We start from the raw sequence: 25,121 nt of genomic DNA on the forward strand, positions 1-25,121 counted from the left end.
TGGGGCAGATTCAAGCACTTTCAGTGAAAATTCTGTTCACATTTAGCAGATGAACCATTGCAAAAAATTATAGGCTCCTTCTCCCCAAAAAATAGATTAAAAATACCATAATTTTATGTAGTTCTTCTCAGAGCATGTCAACCAATGTCTGATTGCAAGACTGTAAGTATTACCTGTCCTTATCCACAATAACTGTTGTAGGGTAAGACTGGTTACTTTTATTCCCAGTACCTAACTGGCCGTATGAATTGGCTCCCCAGGCATATATCTGACCTTCATCTGTTAGCACTAATGTATGTGCATAGCCACAGGCAACCTATAAGGAATAATAAAAAGAAGAAAATCTCATTTTTATGTAATTGTAAGTTAATACAGATAGATGCATCTTATGCTATACGTCAATGCCATTGATTCTATACCAGTGTAAAAACTATAAATACAGGTGAGTTGATTACAAATGGAAGGAAATTAGATGAGGTGACTTTGAGGAAAAAATATACCAATGAGAAACCCTGGCAGATAATCTCTAGAGCAGAGCAAAAAGAATAGCTGGAAACTGAGAAAGAAGGAAAGCTTTATGACACATATGAACAACATGCAGAAAAGTGAAGATTGCCTGCCTTGCATTGGCCTTGCTCCAGGGGCAACCGCTCCAATATGAAGAGCTTACCACTGGAAAAACAGGTGGGGTCTCCCTGTCTGCTCCTCTCATCCCCGACTGACAGCCACACAGAACTGCCCCCTCCCTGTGCCAGCTCTAGTGCTCAGAGAACCCTCTGCTGACATAACTCCCCATCTCTGGAAGTGTTCAAGGCCAGGCTGGTCGAGGCCCTGAGCAACTCAGTCCAGTGGAAGGTCTCCCTGCCCATGACAGGGGGTGGAACTGGATGATTTTTAGGGTCCCTTCCAACCCGGGCCATTCTCTAAACTTACATCACTGGAAGAAAACTCTCACAGTAGGGTCTAAGGATCATACAAGGTAAGCAACAAGAGCAATCTGCCAGGAAAGAGAGGGAAGAGACAAAACTCTCCATTTTGATGGCAGCACACAACTGTGTCAACTCATAACCTCTAGCGGGAAACCCTCTTGGTCCTGCTGAGCTGCCTCCCCAGGTACCTCACATCAGATTGTTCAAAAGTCCACTTTACATATGCAGCACATGCCTCACATACAGACAGATACACAGTGGCAACACTACCAGCAACAGTCTTGCTCTGCAGGACTTAGTGTAACTTAGTAGAGATAGATGGCTATCAAAAACCAATTTACATTGTTCAAAACTAGCTCACCTATCTTTATATGACCTGCAAAGCAGATCTACCATAACTACATATGACATCCATGAAGCATGTGATGTAATTTAAATTAAATAAACCTTTAAGTTATTTACTTAAAGAGAAAGATCTACAGCATGGTATTAATCAATATCAAGTAAATGAAGTGGATGGAAATAGAATCTAAGCCAAACTTGCTGGAGCACTCTCTAAATAGAAGAATAAATACAGGGGAACATAATACTCACTTTATTATATTACTATCCAACACCAGTTGCTACCAGCAAAGCTACTGTTTACATCCTAGGCACTGAATGTAAAATGATGTAATTAAATGAGTTTCTTTTAAAAGACTTTAAAAATCCACAGCTTCCCTGAGTAAACGCAATAAATACGATCCAAAGTTCAAAACACTCTTGCAAATTTTCACTGGGTTGCAAAACCAATGTTTGTATCATTTTCCTGACAGTATCCTCTTTTTTGCATAAATCAATGAAGACTTCCAGTATCAGTCCTGCAGTCCATTTGCATACATCTTATTAGCCAAAAGAAGTTATCAGTTTGCTAGTTACACTGGTGGCAGCCCCACTATTTGGTAAAGTGCAATAACCTCCAAAGGTCAAGACTAACCATGGAATCATACCAAATGTTAGCCAAATGCAGTGGGAGGTAATTTGTTCAGACTCCAAACACCAGTAAGTCAGTGTGGCTGGAGTGCAGTTCTGAAAGGGAAATTCAGTCTGCAAGACAGACAAAATGCTAAACTGTGGCATTTTTCCAGAAAAGAAGGCGGGGTTAATGAAGAATGGAACATCCTGGAAAGACTGTTATCTACTAAAATAACAGGAATTTTTTTTTTAATTAATTTTCACAAGGAAGAAAAAAACCAAAACAAACATTTCTAATGGTCTAGTCCTCTTTAAGTAAAATCCTGACCTCATGGAAGTCAAAGGCAAAATTCCCACTGAACTCCACAGGGTCACAGTTTCTCCCCTGTTGGCGGAGGTCCCTTTTAGGACATGTGTTTTTCATTCTGACGTCACTTGAAACAAAGGGCTACCTCCTTCAAAGGCAGCATATGCTGCCTATAGGACACTTGCAGAGGTTCCTAGAGGGTTTGAGGTGGAGCAGCACACACGTACCCGCTGCACACGAATGCCCTGCAGGGCTGCGATCCGGCACGGCGTGGGCTGGTTGCCGCTGCTGCCCAGCCCCAGCTGGCCATTCCCATTGTACCCCCAGACATAGACCTTAAAACAGAGACAGGGACTTTTAACTGGTTGCTACTATTCACTTCTTTTGAAAGCAATACAACTGCTTCAAAGTCTGAATAATAGTAATTTTCTTCAATCTTTCTCACCCCATATTTTAGTACTTTATATGTAGATACACACAGACAATCACATATACCTACCTCTATAAACACATATATACACGTTTCTCTTTAAAATGCCAGTTACATGCTCATCTAGAATTCTAAACTTCCATACTCATGCTCTTTAAGAGTTAGATTATGTAGGACTACAATATTTTAATATGAAGAACAGAAATTCAGTGATTCATATGGCTGCCTGCCAGCACAGAGCAAATCCAGCATAATACTTCCCTTCTTCAAAGAGCTAATTTCTCATTCCAAAATCTTCTAACAGAAAACACACTAGAACAAGTATAAACTGGAAGCTATGCACAACAGTTTGAGTAGGCAGCTTTATGCCAGACATAAGAAAAAGGGACAATACTGAGCTCTGGTAATTTCAGTGACGTATGTTCTACTGCAAACAGTCAATAGCTACTCAGTTCTAAACTCAAGTGTTTGGAGAAATGGAGCTAGCAAGGATGTATGCTGCCCAGTACCATCAGCTTATATGAACAAAATGAAGAACTCTACAACCTCCTTGTGTCTTTGCAAAGAGGACAAAAAAGTATGAGAGAGATTCAACAGGTACTCCCGTACAACAAATATATGCAATGTACTTTTATTTTCTTTGTTTTCTCTTAAGATGTGTGTATATGAGCACTGAAAATTAAAACATCATTCAGTGATTATTCTCACATTCACTGATTACTCTCACACACAACACTTAAGATTCTAGTATAGACAATAATTTATTTGTCTATGAATGCTAAAGACAGCAGTGGTATAAAAACAAAGGTTTTTATGAGCAGTATAAGCAGCTACCCCTGAGGGAGTCTGGAAAGGTAAACCTTCTTTCAGAATAATAGCTCATTACTACCAGGCTTGAAATTATCTACATGCCAAGTTATTATACAAAATAAAATTCAGTTCAAATATTCACTTAAAATTTCTTACCTCTCCATTTTCCACCACAGCCATAGAGCACATCTGTCCACAAGCTATATTAACTACTATTTTATTCTGCAGACAGCTGGTAACTCTTCGAGGAATTGGTTGATTTGCTGTTGAACCAGATCCAACCTGGCCCGAGTTATTATAACCCCATGTGTATACCTGTTGCAAAAGAATTGTCATCAAGGATGGCTTTATAATGTAGAGTTCAAAGTACATATTCAAGAGAGAAAAAAGCTGTATGCAGAAAAAATTTCATTTTGTATGTGCAAGTGGATGCATTGTTTTGCAGACCTAGGAAGACACATAGGTTTACAACTGAACTGTTTCTAACAAAAACATGCCAATCTAAGTATTTATATATTCCATTCCTTTATGTTCCTCCACACAAAGGCAAGAGGAAAGATGATGGCTGCAGTTAATGCTGGAAGAATCCATTGCTACTCTTCCAGAATCCAAAGTAGAATAGCTAAGTGGCACAAATGGCACCTCAAGGCAAATTCCAGGAAACTTTCTACTTTGGCAGGTAGAATTCCTTACAGTGAATGTGATTTACGTTAACATCAGCTTTAATGCCATTAAGCATTTAAAGTAGAGTATAGCATAGGAAGGAACTGGCTGCATAATTTGTTATTACAAGCAGATGCGGCACAAAATCAATGTTCTGCATGAACTTCAAAGCAGTTACACCCTAACAAGTTTCAATATTTTTGGAACATTTGTGTTGCATCAGCACTGTGAGGATTGCAAGAAGCAAGGTCTAATGCTACAGGTGCAGAGTGTTCTCCTGTTTCTCACATATGTGAATTCCACTAAGAGAAAACAAATATTTATTCTCACTACACTCACCTCTCCGTCAGATGTTAACACCATAGAATGGTGAGAGCCACATGCAACTTCAATGACTTTCTTGTTCACCAGGTTAGTAGAGACTTGACAGGGAATGAAACCATGATTTGTTGTACCATTGCCCAGCTGACTATAAGCATTATGACCCCATGTATACACTTCTCCTTCTACAAGAAAAATGTAAAGAGCTGGCTGAAAAATCTCTGTTTCTCCAATGAGTACACAACATAAAATTACAAACTAAAAAGTCAAATTCAATAACAATATGCATACTTAAGTGTCTAAATAGATACATGTCCCTTGGGGCTCTTCAGCCCATGGGTGTAACAATGCTACCTTCTCACAGTGTTGACCACAAATCCAAAAGGATAGTATCACCATAATCATAGTAAAGGAAAACGTATTTCTGCAAGAAAAGGGATGGTGCAATACAGAAGAGAAAAGGATGAAACGACGCTCAGAGTCCCCATTTAAATTTCTTTGTTACTGACAATTGATTAGAATTTTTGTCTATGCCCTGGCACTGCTTCCCATTTTGGAAAATTCAAATAATAAGTTTTCATTCCCTGACAATATGCATATTCCCTAAGAACTATAAAGGCAAAAAATGCTACACTAAACCAATACTTTTCTGTAAGAACTGGTTAAATCTAATTACTTTATCTTGTCAACAGCAATCAACCTTTTCTTCAGTTCACCAACATGTGAATACAAATTTCAGTAAACACATGAAACATACGGCACAGAAATATACAGCAAAGTGGAAATGACAATAATTAACACAAGAATGGTGTAACGTATCACAGCCCTCTAAAAGGCAAGTTAAAAAAGGCTATTAATGCAAATGGAGTTATGAAGAAAAATCATCAAGGATCAGTTCTGGATCTGCTCTTTGGCAGTACTTCATCATCAGGGTAAGGAGTATGAGTGTGTCAGTGAGATCTGCCAGCAACAGAGCTCAGAGGAATACAGATGCATACATTAAAAAAGCAAGTAGAATGGTCTGCTGTGAAGACTGGAGAAAATGATGGAACGCAACTGAATAGTAGTAACTGAAGTAGTAACAAGATCAAAGTAGGGTTTGAAAAACTTCTAAAAATAAAAAGTTGACATGTCATATTTGCCAATGAAAATACACTGGACTTAACAGTCCAGAATACTTATCTCAACTCTCTCTCACACATTATCAGCCCAGACTTTTCACACCTGCTGGATGAATTTAAGGGGACTCTCTGAAAAAACAATATTCAGATCATACTTTACCTTCTGTAGCAAGAACAACATGAGGGCCACTTCCATAACTCAGGCAGGCTATCTTTTTGCCACACAGGGAATCTAACCTCCTTGGTTCTATAGTGCTCTGCATGTCTCCTGTTCCCAAACAGCCACTGCAGTTCATGCCAAGCACAAAAACCTGTCATAAAAGAATCACAGACTCATAATTTAGGTTGCAATGGAAAACGTCCTCCAAAGGTCAACTAGTCCACCCTCATGCTCAGCAAAGATCTAAACAGATAGTTGACTCAAGGCCATGTCCAAAAGATTCTAGAACAGCTCCAAGGAAAACAAATCTTGCAACTCCTTCAGGATTTAACCCCTCCTATGGCAATTTTTTCCTAGTATTGAATCAGAACTTCCCATCTTGCAGTTTGTGTCCACAGCTTCTCATCCTGTCACTATGCACTTGCAACAAATGTCTAACTCCATCTTCTCTGTTCTGTGACAGTGGTAGGAAGCCTTTAATTTAAATTGAAAATGTTTCAGTAGCAAATGAAACAATCAGACATTTTTGCATGCAACTTTCTCTAGGTACTTTCTCTAGGTGTACTATCCTACTGCTGGCCTTCAGAATAACTTGATACATAACTGATTAAACATGTCATGTTCATACACACTCTTGGACAATTACCTCATCATTCTCAGTTGCATACAACACTTCATTACCAGCACTGCCAAATACACAGGCTTGGCGAATTAACTTGAGCTCTTCTGGGGAACAGAGAGAAAAGATCGGCCATTTCCCAACATCCAGCATCTTCAGGGCTGACAACAGTGTTGCCTCCAAGGCCTGGTATTATAAAAAATGCTATCAAATACTTGCACAGAGAGAAATGTATGCCTTTGCATAGTAAAAAATTAGATAAACACCACCACCTCCTTCTTCAGCCACAAACCAGTATTTTAATTCTACAATACTTGAAAGGAAGACATTAAATAAACAAACAAAATATATCATGATCTAGAAAGAAAGGATCTATATTAATGGAGAAAAGTACCATGTAAGAAGTTAAACGGTTGACTACATTCATACAACTTAAGTGCTATCTTACAGAATTCAATGTACAGGATTCCAATATAAAGTGTAAAGTCTATATTCAAAATTTGAAACCTGTGTCTTTTCCCCCCTTTTGTGCTACAATTGTTGTTAAAATAAGAAACCATAAAAGAAGTCTGCCCAAGAATACACTTACCTTTGAGAAATATGCATATTTGTTCTCATGCATGTATTTTTTCTACCTCCAACTCATACAAAGATGTGAATAAATTCTAGTTTGGAGTCAGAAGCATGTTATATCAGCCTTAAGAATTTTTCAATTAATATCACTTACTATGAAAAAATATACACAAACATAATATTAGAAATCCAAAACTGAAACCCTAAATTAATCCTAAATTAAATTCTTTAGACAAATAGCAGTTAATCACACATTTCTTTATTATATACTTCTGAGGAGGGGAAAGAAGGATTGGCCATCTTCACAGGAAAAAAAGTTGTGGTTTTGATCACACCAGTCCTTTCCCCATCTCCTCACAGCAAATAACTGACCAACTTCAGCCAAATTGGCAAGTGAAAGGGAAGTAAGATTCTGCTGACACAATAGGCTTAGCAGCAGGCAGCTGGACAAACAGACATTATGTTATGAAATAAGTCAGTGAGCAAGTAGGTCCAAGCTAATCCTAGCAAATGCTGTTCTCTGTGACACATAGCAGGGTCATAAGGGACGAAGGACCAGAATCCATATGGAATCAGTCTTCGTTCATCTGCTGTTTGCAGAGTAATTTTTCTATGTCAAGAGGCTACCATTTATTCTACAGAGAATTTTAGGCCCTCTTAAGACATGGATAAATACTGAAAGCATCACAGACTACTCTTCCAACTGCATCAACAAAACTGCATCCCACTTCTGCTCATGACTGAAGAAGTCTGAGATTCAAAAAGACAGTCAGGATGTCCTTAAATTTTACAGATTCCTTTATTGGAATAACATATAGGTTTCTTTACAATGTGGGCTCTAAATTCCAAGTGCTCAGTGGGTCAGAACCCATTCCTCTTAAATAGAAAAGTTGTTTTTCCTGTAACCTCACTCTACAAAGCATTCATGTCCTGCCCTCATAATTAACAGGTTAAAAAAACCCCTGAACTGTAGCATTTCTTAACACTAAAATAATACACTGAAAGAAAAAATCCCCAACTACTCTTACAAAAAGCACTCAAGGAAATACTTATGATACTGATCTTTTTTTAAAAAACAGAAAGAACCAAAACTTTATCAGACAAAAAAGTATCCATAATCTAAATTCTGTCTCTGGAATTATTACTTACACTCAACTCAGTAAGAGATATTCTTTCACCTTTCAAGACTTTCTCCCTTCATACACTTCTACATTATATTTTATTTCAAAAATATGAAAACCAGCTTGAACTCTTAGCCTACCAATATTTATATCCCATAAGTGACCAGTTCCCTCATTATATTGCACAAAGTCACGAAAGGCAGACTTAGACATGAATCTCAGATGCTGTATGAATATATTGTTCCTCTTATATTTTGTGGATGACTTAAGCGAGATTTCTTCTGCTAGTATCATTGCTTCTACCTATAGCTTTTGTTTTCTGTCCACCTTGAAAACTACTTGCATGTACTAAGCTACTGCTAAATGGAACCTTTTGAGCAGAGCAGTACAGAATTCTCAATACAAATCAATACTCTGACCTTGGCACTGACTCCTTGAGGAGGAGGTTCATCCTCCATATGGATTTGTATTTGTGTCCCCCTGCAGAGAGAGAACTGTGGTTAAAATCATCATATCATTTTGCTGCAACAATACTTTCTGAAACTATACACACTTAATATTAAGCCAGAACTATCTTCTTCTTTAGGGTGAGAAAACAAGAAATACAAAGCTCACTCAGTTTTGCTTTTATATACAATTGTACAATGATCAGTTAGGCAGACCCTGCTCTTCTGTATTCTTACCTAAAATACTAATCATTGGACAAAACATTTCTTTTAAAACAAGTAGGAAAATCAATCAGATTGTGATTGGAAAGAAAGATGTTTTATGAGCACCATACTCCAACGCCTTTTTATTGCAGTAAAAATAAATTGAAAACGTTGCTGACAGAATGCTTTAAGACATTTCTTTCAGCAAAGAAAAAGCACACCTCAGAGAATTCAATTTCTGGCTTAAGCTTTCAAATGCTCTTATTCCAGTTCCATTCTGAAACCAATGTTAGAAAAACATTTGTGTCTTTTCAGGTTTACTGAGACCTCCTAAAAAATTCATTCTACTTCAGAAAATATTGTCAGCTCTGTAAATTACCTGTATAATTTCTACAACGTACATTATCAATAGAAACAGATTTTCAGACCAGATGTTTCTTCACAAATATGCACAACTCTACTATCCTAAAATTATTGCCTAACATAAAGCCATGCAACTCTGTTTTCAATAAAACTACAAAAATGAGAAGCAGCTCTGAAGCTGTACAAGCCACTTTCACCGAACAATTATGGAAGTTGTACACATCATTTTCTTTGAGGTACATTGGTTCAGACATAGCTAAAAATCTGTTTACTTCTTACGTAAAATTACACGTCTGTAAAATTCTGACTACAGGCAGAATAACATCCAACAGGCAGAATAACATCCAACAAACAAGTTACTGTTTCACTGAGTTAATTTTCAGAGTAATACCACACTAAAATAAGTATCAAATGTAGCTGCATGAAACTACCTTACTACTAAACATCTCTCTTATGTGAGACTTCACGCCATAAGACCTAATCCAATGACACAAAATACCTCAAATTAGTATGACTTAAGTATTATAAATGTTAATGATTCAACAAATACAATGTAATTTACTGAATAAACAAACAAAAATTATTTTCCTGAAACAAATGAAAACCTGAACAACTACTGCAGCTCGACCACTGAATATGCACAACTGTTAAGCTTAAGCTTCAACAAAACCCACAAATCTACACACACAGAGTGTATTTTATACACCTAGTTTGAGACTTTAAATGATTAATTCAGCTCCTGTGAAAGTCCACATTGACTTTGAGCTCAAGGCTCAAACACACAGCAAACTGAAATAACTAGAAGCTAAGTTATATTTCCCTTCAACTGGAGAAGACTCAAGGGCTGACTCAGTTGCCTCCACGTCAGCACCTGCTGCTATTTGAGATGACCTTGGGATCCCCGACACTGAACGGCGCTGGCGGATATGATACAGGACCCATGGGATATCCATGTATCCATGCCAAGCTCGAGCAGCAGCTAAGAACTAAATGGCACCAGACAGTTCTGCCTGGGCAGCTGAGCAGAGCCCTGAATAAGCACACACAGCCATTTATCAAGCTTCACACCTTCATGGAAATGCGGCAACTTGCTGAACTCTTGCGGTTAAGCAGTTTCTTGTTTTCTTCAACATACTTGTTCAAACATCAAGAATGCAACCAGTTAATTTTGTGCACATTATCTCTCTTTGAAGTAGAAACAATATGCCTAATCAAGGCCTTTGCCTGTACTACTGAACTGGTCGGAAGCATTTAATTTCAAGTATGCCAGTAGTCCTACTGTGAAACTGATTATCGAGGCTATCCAATATTTTGCAGCATCCATTTCCAGCATTCCCTATCAATGCTGACATATGTTACCCACTTCTTGGGCATCCTTAGCCTACACTCAGGCCCCCAAGGGAATAATTACTAACTATGAATTTCCTAGGTTAAACAAATGTAGAATTCCGTATTTCCTTCCTCAAGCCACTTGATACAAAACTGATACCCATGATTCTTCAGGTTCTAGTACTTCTCTTCAATTGCATCTGTTCAGACAAATGCATAGTTGACTTTAAAAGCAGTTGATTTGTTAGTATAAAGATACATTAGGATCTAACCACCTCAGTTACCTAATAGAAGGTGCTCCACTTCACCACTTTTCAGATTCCGCACAATTTTGTTCCAGCTTTTCAAGAACAAAGATCAGTTACATGCCCTCACAACTCAAAAGTTAGAACATGCTTTATCTTATCTAAAACGACAAGAAAATTACCCTGCAAATGCATTTTCAATTTACACTGCAAACAAGGACACCTTATTTCTGAGCAACCCCATAGGAGCACATGGGGTGACTCAAATTATGCCAGTTTATTCTTTTATTCAAATTCATGTCTTCTAATAAAAGTACATACTGAGTGCCACATAGTTGTATCTGCAAAGCTGTTCTTTTTAAAAACCTGTAATTGATTTAAGAGTATATATCCACCTGGGGATCCCAAAAATAGACGGAAAAAAAATTAGGCCTGTTTAAGAACCATTCTTATCCATATACCTTTAAAATACTAGCAATGATTCATATTGGCCTACTTGCAAGAATTTTCCTCCAGAAAAATAACCATTGTGAATACAGTCAAGCAAAGAAAAAACCAGTATTTTCATCAAAAAATGGAAAGACAAGAACCTGTATATTTGAGTAAATCAGGTACAGGAGAAAAACATATCCTAGTTATTTTAGATGACTTACTGGGTTTGTTCATCTACTAAATCTTATAATACGTGCATAACTGCTAAAACCCCTTACTTAGAAATAGCTAGCCACTACATTTAAAAAAAAATGCAATACTCACTTTAGAAAGTGAAAAGACAAGCAAGAAATATTTCTCATGCATGAAAACTTTTTATAATTTTCACTAGCTGTGTTTCCCCAAAAAATTCCCCAGTGCAGCTCTAAAGGAGATAACACTATTGTAAACATCCATTTCTTGAGGACGTGCACAGCCTTTTGATACAAAAAATATTTATACCGAACTTCCATAAATCTCTTATCTGGAATCCAAGTACAATTAAGAATCTGGACAGCATACTCTGGCAGTCTGAGTTTTGGTTTTGGAAGCTGAAAGGCTTGACACTTATTTTGGTCCAGCCACAATAGGTCTTTGGGTAAGGCACACACGTTTCTGATAAGATTGAGTTAAGGAACATAAATACTAATCCTAATAGCCAAGCTCTATTAGCAGGCCAAGACCATTTAACCCTAAATATTTAAACAGGTTCACTGACTCATCTGAATGTAAACATTCTTGTAGATTCTCTCTCTAGGAACTTGGCAAGCAAACAAAAATTTTCAGAACTCCACTTAATACTTCCTCCCACTTAACTTGGGCATTTATGAATCTCATCTGCTGAATCAAAGGTCTGTCTGCAGCTTCTTCCCCAAGGACTCTAACCACAAGCTTAGGAAAGATTAGGAAGAAACAGTCACAGAGAAAAGGGACTTGATGACACTTTTAGAAAAGGAACCTAATCTCCTCTGATATTCCTGATTTCTCAGCAGTTTCCTACCAGAATAGTCATGACATGATGCTGACTTGTCCAAGCAATTTTGCAGGAGAGATCAGATCAGCAATACTGCCAAGATGTACTCCTATTGAACAGGTCACATTCCTTTCTAGGAAGACTCTTTTCAAAATTATCTTCCTTCTTCATGTACAGTGAGATGTCAGTACTACACCCAGTGCTGACAATAAATTGACAGAACTCAGCTTGTCATTCATTCTTCCACTGATGTGTCATTTTCCACTATCAAGAAATTGCAGACCTTCAGAAACAGTGAGTGGTTGTTCAAAAAACTTCTAACTCCAACTAAAGCATCATCTTCTCTCTTTCCCTTCTTGCTTTATGACACCAGACTCTGAATTCTTTGCTCCTGACACAAGTTCCACTGCGTGCCTATGCATTACAGAAGCAAATCAACACACGGTTTAGAGGCTAGATCCAAGAAACTCTTTATTGGCTCCATCTCCAGAGGCAAAACTTCAGTCAAAAGCATCTTGTCAGACACCACCTCTCTTCTGGCATGACATCCAGTTCCACCTGTTCCAGGTGGACATCCAGTTCCAGGGATGGACCTCCAGCATGACCCGACTGACATTTCCAGAGGTTCATATGCAGAATGCATATCCTAAGTGGTGGTAAGACAAGTGCTCATATTAAGTTTCTTAATTTTTCTTATTCCTACATCAGTTACTTTTTCCCCCTTAGAAATGAATATCATTGATATAGAATAGTGGATTGTTGACCAGCCAGAAAAAAGAGTGGAAGCAACTGGAAAAAGTCATCATCATACACCAGAAGGAAAATACTTAAAGCAGAAATAAAAAAATAATCCCAAATTCTTTTCTCATGCTACAAACCCTATAGTCAATCTGAAAAAATAACCCCACAGCTTTGGCTATCCATCTACTTGACTTAAAAAAAAAGATTTGAAGAAAGTGGCTGGCAACTACTAAGAAGAGAAGCTATACAACAAACAAATGAAAGGCAGAAATACAAAGACAAGAAAATAGTAATGTTTATTAAAAAATTAAGCCTCCAGTAGACTTATTGAAATGTCAAAGTCAGCAGCTAAAAAAGCCTGCTAAGAAAATGTCAATCTAAACACATTTTCACTTAAAAGTATTTACACTTCTTTCTACACTTGCAAAAATACCTTTTGGAGGCAAACAAGTGTTTCAGATCATGGAAAAAATGCAAGAACTACTTTCAGTGCTGGACTCATTTTCACATAATTAGTGGTTTACTTCTCCAGTAAAAGGAAAAAAATAAAATGAGCATTATCTCCAGACCTTGAGATCATCAATAAAATAATCAAACATTTTGTCAGACAGTCTCCTGGGAACAAGACATCATTCCTGCATCAAAATCTAACCTAATGTAATCTAATGTATCCTAAATCTAACCTGAGATGCTATAGAAAAGCATCTGTTCACAATTTTGATGTGGTTAATCCAAGATCTTCAGAAAATTAACTTGAGAAGTTCCTTCTCTTTGCTGAATTGTTAGCCAAGCTCTACATACACTTCATTTCCTGTAATCCATACAGACACACAAACAAAATACAACTGATGCAATTGTTGGCTCTTGCCTACTTTATATTCTACATAAAACTTCATTTACCATACAACTGATTTGGTAGAATTGAAAACTTATCTTCATTTTGACCTTCCAACATGAGAGGCCACGGAACCAGCTTTAGGGAAACAAAATTAATCTGAAGATTCAGTTTAAGAAAAAAAAACTTTCTTAAAAACACTGACTATGCAACAGAACAAAACAATTCAAAATAATGCAATAAATACACAAAAAACTCAGCTATTTTTTATAAATTTAAGAAATTGTAGTACAGGAAATATTGAAGCTTTAAGAACTTAAGAAGCACCAACAGGTCAGTTGTTCAGGATAAAACATGTACCAGCTTCAGATATCAGGTGGCATTGTACCTGCATGTGGGAGCCTGACAAAGTCAGAATTTAACTAGGTATATACATCAAACACACATCTATATAAATGCATATCTAAAAATACTATAGATTATACACATACACACACCACAGGTATTATATACCTGGAGCTAAGAACTCTGATCTTTAAAACTCTTAATGCTGTCTGCATACAAGGATAGTGCATGTTATGTAAGAGAGACAAAATGGTAAATAGAATGTGTATGTGAAAGAAAAGTTACCCCACTTCCTCTACCAGTAAATGACTGTTAAATACCCAAATGTACTGTTCCAGTCTTCTGATAGTGGAACTGCTGAACATTAAGTGGCAAGAGCATTGGATCAGACATAACACACAGAGGTTTCCCAATCCTTAAAAAATAATTAAAGAGACAAAATCTCATTCTTTCAACGTAAAAGTTTGAGCATCTAACATTAAGTCTACCCACTGCAGTAGCCTCCTCCAAACTGCAACATGATATGCATCATGATGCCAAGGCCATTTTACCTCAACTTTGTCACTCAGAGGTCTTATTTCTATTACTGTTTTCACTTACATGATTAAAGAAGCTTAAAAAAACAATTGTCTATAACTAACTCAGAATTACTTTTGCCAATTCTTACTGTGAAATTGACAATTTAGCTCTTCATTTTCACTTTGCTTAACTATCCTTTTCCTAGTCTTTATTTCTAAAATCCTTTTTCATGGTTAGAAGTTGTTTTCAATAGACCTTTCTTAAAATTTTTTTGGATGTAAATTCCAAATGAATTCTACCTACGGCATAATACAGCTGTCTACCTTCTTTATTTCTAGGGCCCTCAGGACTCCTGTACAACCAACACCGCTAATTAATCCTCTTGATTTTTCCAAGTTTGCCCTTCTAAAACTAAGAATTTCAAACCTCTCTAGTCACCTATTTTATTTCTATTTATTTAATCTAATTAAAACTGTGATCCAAGACCCCAAGCTGACTAACGAACCACCTTTTCCCAGAATTTTCACACTGCTTAATTGAGAGCAAGTCTAAGACAATTCAGTGCTTATTTGGCAAGTTTACAGCAGTTGTATGTAAGATCATCTGGATTACTGCATGTCTAAATGATGCCATCATCTATATCTGTTGGTTGTTCAGCCTGGAGAAGAAGAGGTTCCAGGGAGAACTCATTGTGGCCTTTTAGTACTTAAAGGGGGCTTATAAGAAAGACGGAGAGTCACTTTTTACACAGGCAGATATTGATATGACAAGGGGGAATGGCTTTAAACTGCAAGAGGACAGAATCAGATTAGATCCTAGGAAGCAATTCTTTACTCAGATGGTGGTGAGGGCACAAAGAGTTTGCCAAGAAAAGCTGTGGGTGCCTCGTCCCTGGCAGTGTTCAAAGCCACGGTATGGGGCCAGGCGCAACCTGGTCTAGTGAATGGCATTCCTGCCCATGGCAGGGATGTTGGAACCAGATGATCTTTAAGGTCCCTTCAAACCCAAATCATTCTGTGATTCTACAGTCTAAGAAAGAAATCCATCTGTGACATAATTCCTGAACAGCTTCTCTCAGTAAGCAATATTCTTATACAAATCCAACTCCCATGGTCTATAGCAGACATCATCAAAAGCTCTTATAATTTTCTTCTTTCAAAGAAGTGACTCTTTATCCACAGAATCTCTTTCTGCTATTTTACAGTTTGTCACATCATTCACATCCTGCATAATTCTGATACATTTATTTCCTATACCAGGACAGTATTATCTCTTCTATCAACACTGAGCAGGATGATCGTTTCTAAATGTTTCCTTTACCCTGTGTTTGCTTTCACATCCTCCAACATGGAATCATAAAATGATTTGGGTTGGAAGGGACCTTAAAGATCATCTCGTTCCAACCCCTACCATGAGCAGCGACACCTTCCACTAGACCAGGTTTCTCAGAGCTCCATCCAACATGGCCTTGAACACCTCCAGGGATGGGACATCCATAGTATCTCTGGGCAACCTGTTCCAGTACCTTACCAATCACAGTGAAGATTTTTTCCTAACATCTGATGTACTCTCTTTCAATTTGAACCCGTTCCCCCTTGTCCTGTCACTACATTCTCTTGTAAATAGTCTTGCCGTATCTTTCCTGCAAGTTCCCTTCATGTACTGAAAGGCGCATCGATTCATCGGCCCAAATGGTTTCTGATGGTGCACAAGCATCACTTCCTACAGACCTTACCCCATTCATAACCTGAGTAAAACCTCTTTGCTGACTGTGCCTGATATTAGAATTTCACCTGCACAAGGAAACGCCACGAAATCCTCCCATCTCCCACACAATAAATAAACGGTGCTTGGTTTCCAAAGTATCCCTTGTTTTCCTTAAAACCGTAAGCGGTCGCCAAGCTCAGCTCGTCCGTAGTGCCGCCACCACCATCACACCTCTGCGCACCTGCGGGCAGCGCGCACCGCCACCACACAGATGAGAACTGACGGAAGTGGAGCACACACAGACAGACACACAGACACAGACAGACAGACACACCGCCGTCCCCGTTATCGGCCATTTACAGACCGGGTGCCTGAGAAACGAGGCCCCGGGGAGAGCAGCCCCAGCCCAGCCCGGCCCAGCCCACGCAGCACGGGCGGCCGCGCCCTGCCCCAGCCCCGCTCCCCACTGACGGCCGCCCAGGGAAGGGAAGCACAAGGAAGGGGGGGAGCCAAGCCCCTTCCCTCCCCTTCCCACCCCCGTACTCCGCAGCTTACCTTCCTTCCCCGCAGGCGGCGGCGGCCCCGGCTCCTCCCCCCGCTCCAGGGAGCCAAGGGAAGATGCTGCCGCGCTCAGGCGCCTCCTCACCGCGGAGCCGGGGAGGGAGAGGGGAAGGGGAGGGAAGCGGCTGGCGCCTCCCAGGGATCCACCCACTGCAGCAGGATCCTGGAGAGCGGCGGCTGCTGTTCTCCCAGCCCGGCGGGGGTAGGGCTCCCCGGCAGAGGGGCAGTGCTGGCTGCCGGGGAGAGCTGCGGGAGAGGCAGGAGCACTCCCAGGGCCTGGCCCTTTGTGATGACATGGCTGCTTTGGGAAAATTCATGCTCCCCAATGCACGGAATCAAAGAATCACAGAATGGTTTGGCTTGGCAGGAACCTTAAAGATCATCCAGTTCCCTCCCCCTCACCATAGGCTGGGCTATCTTCCTCTAGACTAAGCGGCTCAGAGCCCCGTTCAGCCTGACCTTGCTGGATCTCAGATGAGTGTATAAGAATAATCATATACGTGATTATTTCAGCCAAGCAGACAGTGGTAGCAAAACCCAGTGGAAGCTGAAGCTATTAATTTTCAGACTGGAAGTAAAGCAAAGAGTAATTGTCCCCTAGAACAAGTTTCATCTTGGGCTGTGAGCTGTGTATTGATTCTTCAGTGCGTATTTTAAAACAATATGCATATTTTAAAACAATGTTTTTCTAGAAGTTATGCTCGATTTGGCTCACGGAAGTGCTATGTACTGCATCAGGCTGAAGGTCGCACTTAGAAGCACTGGAACACGTGGTGTATTCGATCCTCTGAAACAAAATGCAGTTTGATACAGTGAAGCCCTTAAATCTAGAAGCAATAGATGTAGATCTCTGAGCAGAGAAAGTGCATTCTGGAACATTTAGCTTAAGGATTGAATTCAGTGAACAGCAGCTGAATGCCAGAGAATGTAGACGTGAAAAAGGCTAATTTAATTCATGAATGTGCCAAGACTGGAATCAACAGTAATTAAAAGGAAATTTGCATCCAGTAATTAGTATTTTTTAGACCAGCTATTAGGATGCTGCATATAATGCTACTATGCATTTTGATAGGGACGTTGAAAATGGGATATGGTGAATGAAGATGATCAATGATTTGAAAATAAGAGACAGAGGTATTATTTGTTTGGCTTATTGAAAACAGTTTAAAGGTAATTGCAGTTTATAGGTTCCTTACAATGAGAAAATATTAGGTACCAAATGGCGTTTTAATTTAATGGAAAGAAAAAAAGCCATTATAAGAAGCTGTGGAGAGAAATTAAAGCCTCAGGAGTTCAAACCAGAAATGGTGCACAAATTTCTGACAGTGAAAGTGGAAAGTGGCCTCCATTTTTTATGCCTTCAAGTGAAAACCTGATCCAGTTATTTCTGCCTTTTCTTACATGCCATTTGTTGAACTCCTGTCTCATTTTCTTCGTTTCATTTGAACTGTCCCTGGGTTGTTTTTCTTCTTTCCTAAATGCAATGCCAAATTTAGAACTCAGAAGCAATGAATGGAAAGGAATTGGAATGGAAAGGAATGCTCATTGCAGGGGGGTTGGACTAGATGACCTTTAAAGGTCCCTTCCAAAACAAAACTATTCTATGATTGTGTGATTCTAGTATTTGCCTGTCTCATTTTATAAGCAGTTTGTAGGTCCTTCCAGTATTTCAGTTAATGACTAGGATGATATTCATTCCATTTTTGTTGGACATGAAGCCGGGAAGGACTGATGGTGCACGGCAAGGCTGTCTAATTTTAGTTTATACAGTAGCATCACATCATTGCAAAACAGGTAAACCTCATACTGGGGCATCCAAAAATAGTATCTTAAGACAGAAAAGAAACATTGCCAAGTTGTGAGAAAATGCTACTGCAAAGAGCAAGGAGAATTTTTGATCACTGCATGATCAGGGACAGAACTGAAGTAAAGGAGATTCAGCTTTGGCAAGAGGGAAAACTACTCTCACAGTGATAATAAGGAAGTTGGGAATAGATTGCCCAGTGAGGTTGTAGTTTCCATGATTTGAAATTGTAGACCAAAAATAAAGTAACTTTTGTTGATCCTAATTCATGTAATGAAAATTTATCAGATGACCTGTTGAAGTACTTTCCACTTTTAGGATTATATCGTTACCTCCATTATAGTTTCCGTGTACAGGAAATGAAAAAAAAAAAAAAAATTGCAATAAAAGGTATAGAACCTGTCGTTAAAATAGGAACAAATAGCAGTTTTTAATCAAAACAAAGTGTCTTTCATATAAATGTTGATTAATAAAAAGATTATTTCACAATAACCTAATAATTCAAAATACTCGAGCAGTTTTAGTGGCTCAGTTCCCTTTAAAAAGCCATTAAGGTTCACTGTTCTTTTTTGCAGGGATGAAATATTTTAAGAATGGAATAACAGACTACAGGTTAGATATCACATGGCTGATAGAACAACAAGTCTAGGAAGAACCATCTATTTTGCTTCTATATTCAGTAATGTCTGATAGGTTGATGCTGACAAGTCTTTGTTGATATTCAGATGCCATCTCTGTTGTGATTTTGTGATACTACCCATTATGTTTGCAACAAATCAGGATTTTTCTAGTTTTGAAAAATCATGATTATGGAAATGTAAATCTTCGTTCTTTTTATTTTAGGTAAGCATTTCAACAGATAATCTCTGGGTCCTCTTCACCTTGAGTATCATTCTTTTTATGGCTTCAATAGTAGTGGTTTTCAGCCTAATTAATCTTTTTTGATCTTTTCCAGATATTTTAACAGAAATACTGTTTCACTATTAGTCTCAGTGAGCAAAGAATTAAGGTTCCACTACCTCCATGACTACATTGCTTAGATTCTACCTATGAAAAATTTGCTTTAAATTATTTTTTAGTCTGTGAAATACAAACTTTAGTGATGTCCATGTAACTTCTGAAAACAGTTTTCTTTCAGAGTTACATCATACTATGTACACAGGAGAAAACAGGACAGAAGCTAGATCTGTGACTGTTGCCATTTTCTATAAGCTCTGTCATTTAATTCCTTGCAAAGATGCTATTTCTAGCACCATAGATATTCTTTTTCCCACAAAAAATGTTACAGACAGGAAATGTTTTGGATAGTGTAAAAACATTTCCTGATAAACATTTTATCACAGCTTGATAACCATTTCCTCTTGGTAGGATTTGTTTTAACTATTGACATTTTGTTTGCTTTCTTGCTATAATTAACACACATATGGGATCTGGCTAAGTGAGCTCATCCTGTTAAACAAAGGTTTTGACAAGTCACACATTTAATTATAATGTCATGCAAGATTTTATATTGTCCATTTCCCTTCATTTCAACTTCGTCTGGAGCAATAAATGAAGGAGCAGTAGGCGTGCAGCATTCTGGGAACTGGGAATTCCCAGAAGGGTGGGGGTTCCTCAATATTCCAAATAGAGCATTGTCTGCTGTGAGCTCAGTGATTTCAGTAAGCTTCCAAAATAACTTTAGATGAGAAGGTGGGACTTCATGGAGGATCTTGTTGTTTAATACAGACTTGGACTTGAATTGACCTGAAGAATACCAGAAGAAATTTGTCACTTTCTAAGGAGATTTAAAGTATTGTCCTTGCAAACTAGTATTAAAAGGAGACTTCATTCAAGAACTGTACTCTATGAAAATACCTTTTCAGTCAGCAGAACCACTTTTGGCATTTTTGTAGCTACCTACTTACTTTATAAGTGGTAAGAGTATCACGTGCATACAGCTCAGTCTGGTTCTCAATCACACAAAGATTGGAGGCGTTTTTAGCTATGCCTCTACTAAACAGCAGATGGCCAGGACACAGCCTCTCTCCCTGCCTGGAGGCATAGCCTAGCTCATGACCATATTATTTAGGGCTGTATTCCCCTTAAGATCAGATTGGCCAATCAATACCATCTCAAATGGCCCTGGAGCTCCCCTGTGCTGTTTGTCTTCCTGTGGCCTTCAAACATATCTTACTTATGTCTGTGGGGTTTTTTATTCAGTCCATTGTATTTGAAAGTGGCTGTTTATTACCTTTTGTTTAAAAGTTTCAGCTCCACAGTTTTCTTTCCCACAGTTTTTTTTAAAAAAAAGCTAAATTAGGTCACTTGAATGAAAGCATGTAGTATTTGAGGGTGCAACACCTGCTGAGATAGCACTGAGGGAGTCTGTAGAGAGCAGACTTGGAGCAGGGTTATCCATAGAGCCCACTGGAAATGGTGTTTAGCATGCACTACCCTTGAACTGCCCTAGTTGGCACAGGCCAAGTCTGCTGGGAAGTCAGCTAACCAGCAGTCTGGGTGATCAGAGGTCAAGTGGTCAGGCATGTTTAGGGAGTCTAAATAACACATTGTCTTAAGCTTTATTTCTGTTAGAAAAGTCAGAGGAAAGAAGAATCTGGAGGTCAAGTCTTTGGGAAAAGCCTACATGCATGGGGCTGAATTTGAAAAAAAGGAAAAAAAAATATTGGTGTGTTGTGGATAGGTATATTTTGCATGCACATCCTGAATGTATTCTTGGAAAAATATCCAAGGAAACAATCTGAAAGGTGGTATCTTTTGGGGGTTTGTTTGTTTGTTTGCTTGCCTTTAATTAGACTGGAAGAGAGTGAATAAAGTATTCTTACAAGTAGTTGAGCCCAGTCGTGCAACCCAGTGCTGACTGCACAATCTATTCAGGCATCTGGAAGAAGGTGACATTGATGTAATCATATATCTCACTCACTGAGGATGACTGTGAAAACATGAAGTGTTTGTGGAACAGGAAAATGAACTCACAACCTTGATTTAGAATTCCAAAAGGAAACAAAAGTGGTTGCACTGGATCCAGTAATAGTGAGGCTAAAGTAGATTGATTTTCTATTATTGGACTCTAGCAATAAATAAAAAGTAAGGCAAAGTGAATGCTATTTATGGATAGTGTATCACATCCATTATCATCATCTGCTTTCTGTGGAGCAGGCATCTTAGTAGCCATTACCTTTGACCCTCATGAATAAAGCATTTTGCTGTACTAAAAATGTAAAATTTATGGCAGCATGTATTTGATGAGGTGCAACATTTTTCACTAAATTGCCTTTAGTTGTGTAACTGTGTTATTGAAAGACAAGGTAATTGCTAATTTTAAGCAAATTCTTTAGCATTGCTCTCAGATATCTTTCTGGCAAGGAACATATACAGTAACCTTGTAAGAGGTAATGACTTATGTCTCAGGTTTTGTGGGATTTATATTTCTTGATGCAAACAATTTAAAAACAGTCTGCATTTCTTTTTCATTGGAAGTAATTTGCAAGTCACTCTATGGGCTGTTGAAAAGAAATAAAATCAAGCAATTGCTTTTTGGATATATGTTGAAAAGAATGGTACAGATGATAGAAGCATCCCATTTTATCAAAAGCCAAGAGCAATGTTATATTATTTATGATTGCTATCAAAATTTGAACTTATAAAATTAATTGTCAGAAGACTGTTCTTTTTCCTTTTCAATTTACAGCATTAATCCTAAGAGTAAAAAAAAAAGTAATTTTCCTCCTGCAATTCAACTTTCAAAACTTTCCATTTTAAGATTCTGGAAGTGCTAAAACTGCATGAACAAGTGAAGGGAGAGCAATCAACTGAGATTCCTCACAAGAGTCTCCTGCTGAGAAATCTCAGAGCTCTGAATGTTCTAAGCCTAGGATAATACTTAAAGGAAGTTTCATATTTACCTACCCTGTTCTTTTCTAACTCACTGCCAGGGAACAGATTTCGATAGAAGGCCTGACCCTTTATGGCACTTTTCCCATTCTGTGTCCTCATGCAGAGGATGTTTAATTATGTGTCTAGCTTTTGAGATAACACTGATATGCACTTTTTACTTCCTGTGAGGAAATGCTCAATGCTTTCTGGGATTGGAGTATTTTTTTTGTGTTTTGTTTTTAATGGAAGCATTGTTGCTGTTTGTTGGTGTAAGTATTATTCTCTTTTAAGGTCAGAGGGACTGAAGATTTTTGACTAGTCTAAGAAATTCCATGTACGACCAGCCGGGCAGCCAGGCACTGAATCTAACATTGAAGGTGTCTTATATACTACTATACTAAAGCATACAGAAATAAATAGCTTTAAAAAGAAAGCATACTATAGATTCTGTAAAAATGTATTTTATTGTCATTAGCAGCATTGCAGTATTATACCATACACTCATTATAGAGTATGTACTCCATATATAGGTCTTGATACACTTAAAATGCTACACTAATTGTGACATAGCAGCTGTAAAGATGATTTACAGAGCACCACACAAGGGAAATAGATGGTTATGTTTATTAAACAGCAGCATCAAAAAATAAACTGAAAATTTGAAATGAAGATGAATCAAGCAACAGATCTGGGTCTGCTTGAGGAAGTGATCATATTTTGTTTTCCCCAAAGTGATGTGTAACCATTAGTTCTCAAAATACATGGGGAAAGGAAGATAAACAAGTTGCTCAGTGAAAAAAGCTGGAGCTATAAACTGGACACGGACAATTTGATCTCTCAGCTTCATTTGAAACATTCCTGAAACTGTTCATCTTTCCCAGTGACAGGAGTCTTTGGATCACCACAAGGTTTCAAAGTTCTTTTTTGTAGCCTAGGAAATAGCTCATGCTGCACTTCACAGCTTTTTCGTGTATTTCTCTAAGTGCAAGTCATGGTGTGTGACAATTCATCAGTCACCCTGTCAGTTTCTCTTCCAATGGAGAAATGAAGAGTGTTCTAAAAAACGTGATGGAAACTGGCATTCAGGGGAGCTTTTGCTTTTCGGAGAGAAGTTGGAACAATAAAGAAGCCTTGCCAAAATGATAATTTTGTCCTAATTCTAATATCAAAAACCTTTAATCTAAGTAAAATTAATTTATTGAAGTCATAGATACAAACTGTGCTTTACAGTTTAGCAATGGAACAGAATAGTTAATCTCAAATTCTTGATTTGCATGGGAAATGAGTTACATTTTTTTTTGTTCCACTTAACTTGTTTGTCTTTAAGGGCCATGGTTTTTCTCTTTTATTACTGCTGCACATTTATACACCACATGTTCAACAGTATTCCTTCCCTTCTCTTTCCTCAACCCCCTACCTTTCCTTTATTGTAGTCTTCTTGAAAATCTCACAGATGGGGTAAAATGGCTTCAATTGAATCTTGCCTCTGGCCTGGTAATTAAATGGCCAAAGCAGGGTTCTGACCACCTGACTATAATATAAAACCCACTTATTAAAAACAATAGCTGCAGAAGTCCTGGAAGCACTTTTGATATATAAATTGCATTCTTCAGAAGAGCGCTTAGCCCAGACCTGTAATTAAGCACCAAAACAGAATTACCACTTCAGATGTCACTCTTCTTTGCTACTTCCTCTGGGTCTGGGCATCATGCATAAGCACTGCTGTATGGTATAAACAAGTCTTGGGGTCAAGGCTGGGGTGTAGGGTATGCCCAGCAATACTGGGGCATACAACTCTTCCAAGCCAATGTTCAAGGAATACGAATGATGGTCAATTCCACTTCTTTCAGTACTGGAGGTCACATGGTTTTGTGTTCACCACAACTATACCTGTGGTCAGTGGTGTTCTCTCTTTCATTGTTTTGAGATAAAGACACAAGGGTCCCAACTGGTCCTGACTATTCAAGAAATGTCTGAATTGGAATCCTCTGGAAGAAGTCTAATCACCCTAAGTAATTTACCTTGCATCAGTGGATCGGTATTTCTTGTTATCTAAAACATTAAGATCCTACAATGTTAAACATCCTTGCTGTGAACTATTTCCTCTCTCTTCCTTTTCAAATCCAATACAGAGACTAAACTACAAAATGCATTGATCAAAGTCACAAAGGGTTTCAGGTGCAGCCAGGAAGGTAACAAGGCCTCCCAGGGAAGAGTTCAATGCCTTAAGTACAGCCTGTTCAGTCTTTCCTTTTTTTTTCCTAACTTCAGAGAAGAGTTATCAACATTTGGTGCACTGCTTTTTTATGTAGATGTTGGTTCTACATAAAATTTGTAAAAAAGTTAGCATTTGGATAATGGATCCAATCAGCTTAGCACTGAAATCCTTAAAAACTCCTGCATGGATCACTTTCAGAAGTTCACCTCTTAGATATGCATTCCACTGGCTCCATTTTCAAAGGGCAGACTTGTGTCACCACTCCATGCCCACACCTTGCTTATCTGTAAATCAGGTCTACCATCATTAAAGGTATTCTATTCATGTGAAGGACACACTTTAATGACAGAACAACCTTTTAGCCCACAGCCCACTGAATAATTTAATGGGAGCAGATTAAAAAAACAACCAAACAAAACTAAATTACATTTTTAAAATATGTGTATAAAATCTAGCATGTGCAACCAGGTGGTAGG

The 25,121-nt window shown here is 38.3% G+C and overlaps 1 protein-coding gene across 2 annotated transcripts in view; it reads right to left on the reverse strand.

Moving 5' to 3' along the window:
- Positions 1-16,846, reverse strand: part of RCBTB2 (RCC1 and BTB domain containing protein 2) — a 32,408-nt gene extending 15,562 nt beyond the window's left edge. The window contains exons 1-8 of one of the 2 annotated variants that reach the window (XM_042014315.1): positions 16,742-16,846; positions 8,428-8,488; positions 6,342-6,500; positions 5,696-5,846; positions 4,433-4,599; positions 3,587-3,745; positions 2,418-2,525; positions 174-316 (exon numbers count right to left, since the gene is read on the reverse strand). In XM_042014315.1, coding sequence (XP_041870249.1) covers positions 174-316; positions 2,418-2,525; positions 3,587-3,745; positions 4,433-4,599; positions 5,696-5,846; positions 6,342-6,500; positions 8,428-8,466 — 926 coding nt within the window. In that variant the 5' untranslated portion in view covers positions 8,467-8,488; positions 16,742-16,846. The remainder of the gene's footprint in view (positions 1-173; positions 317-2,417; positions 2,526-3,586; positions 3,746-4,432; positions 4,600-5,695; positions 5,847-6,341; positions 6,501-8,427; positions 8,489-16,741) is intronic. The other variant, XM_042014314.1, reaches the window with a different exon arrangement.
- Positions 16,847-25,121: the final 8,275 nt, after the last annotated feature.

This window comes from Corvus kubaryi, unplaced genomic scaffold (genome assembly GCF_017639235.1).
Source record: "Corvus kubaryi isolate FWS band 111438036 unplaced genomic scaffold, C.kubaryi_AGA036_p1.0 split1-65, whole genome shotgun sequence".
In the NCBI taxonomy this organism is placed as follows: Eukaryota; Metazoa; Chordata; class Aves; order Passeriformes; family Corvidae; genus Corvus; species Corvus kubaryi.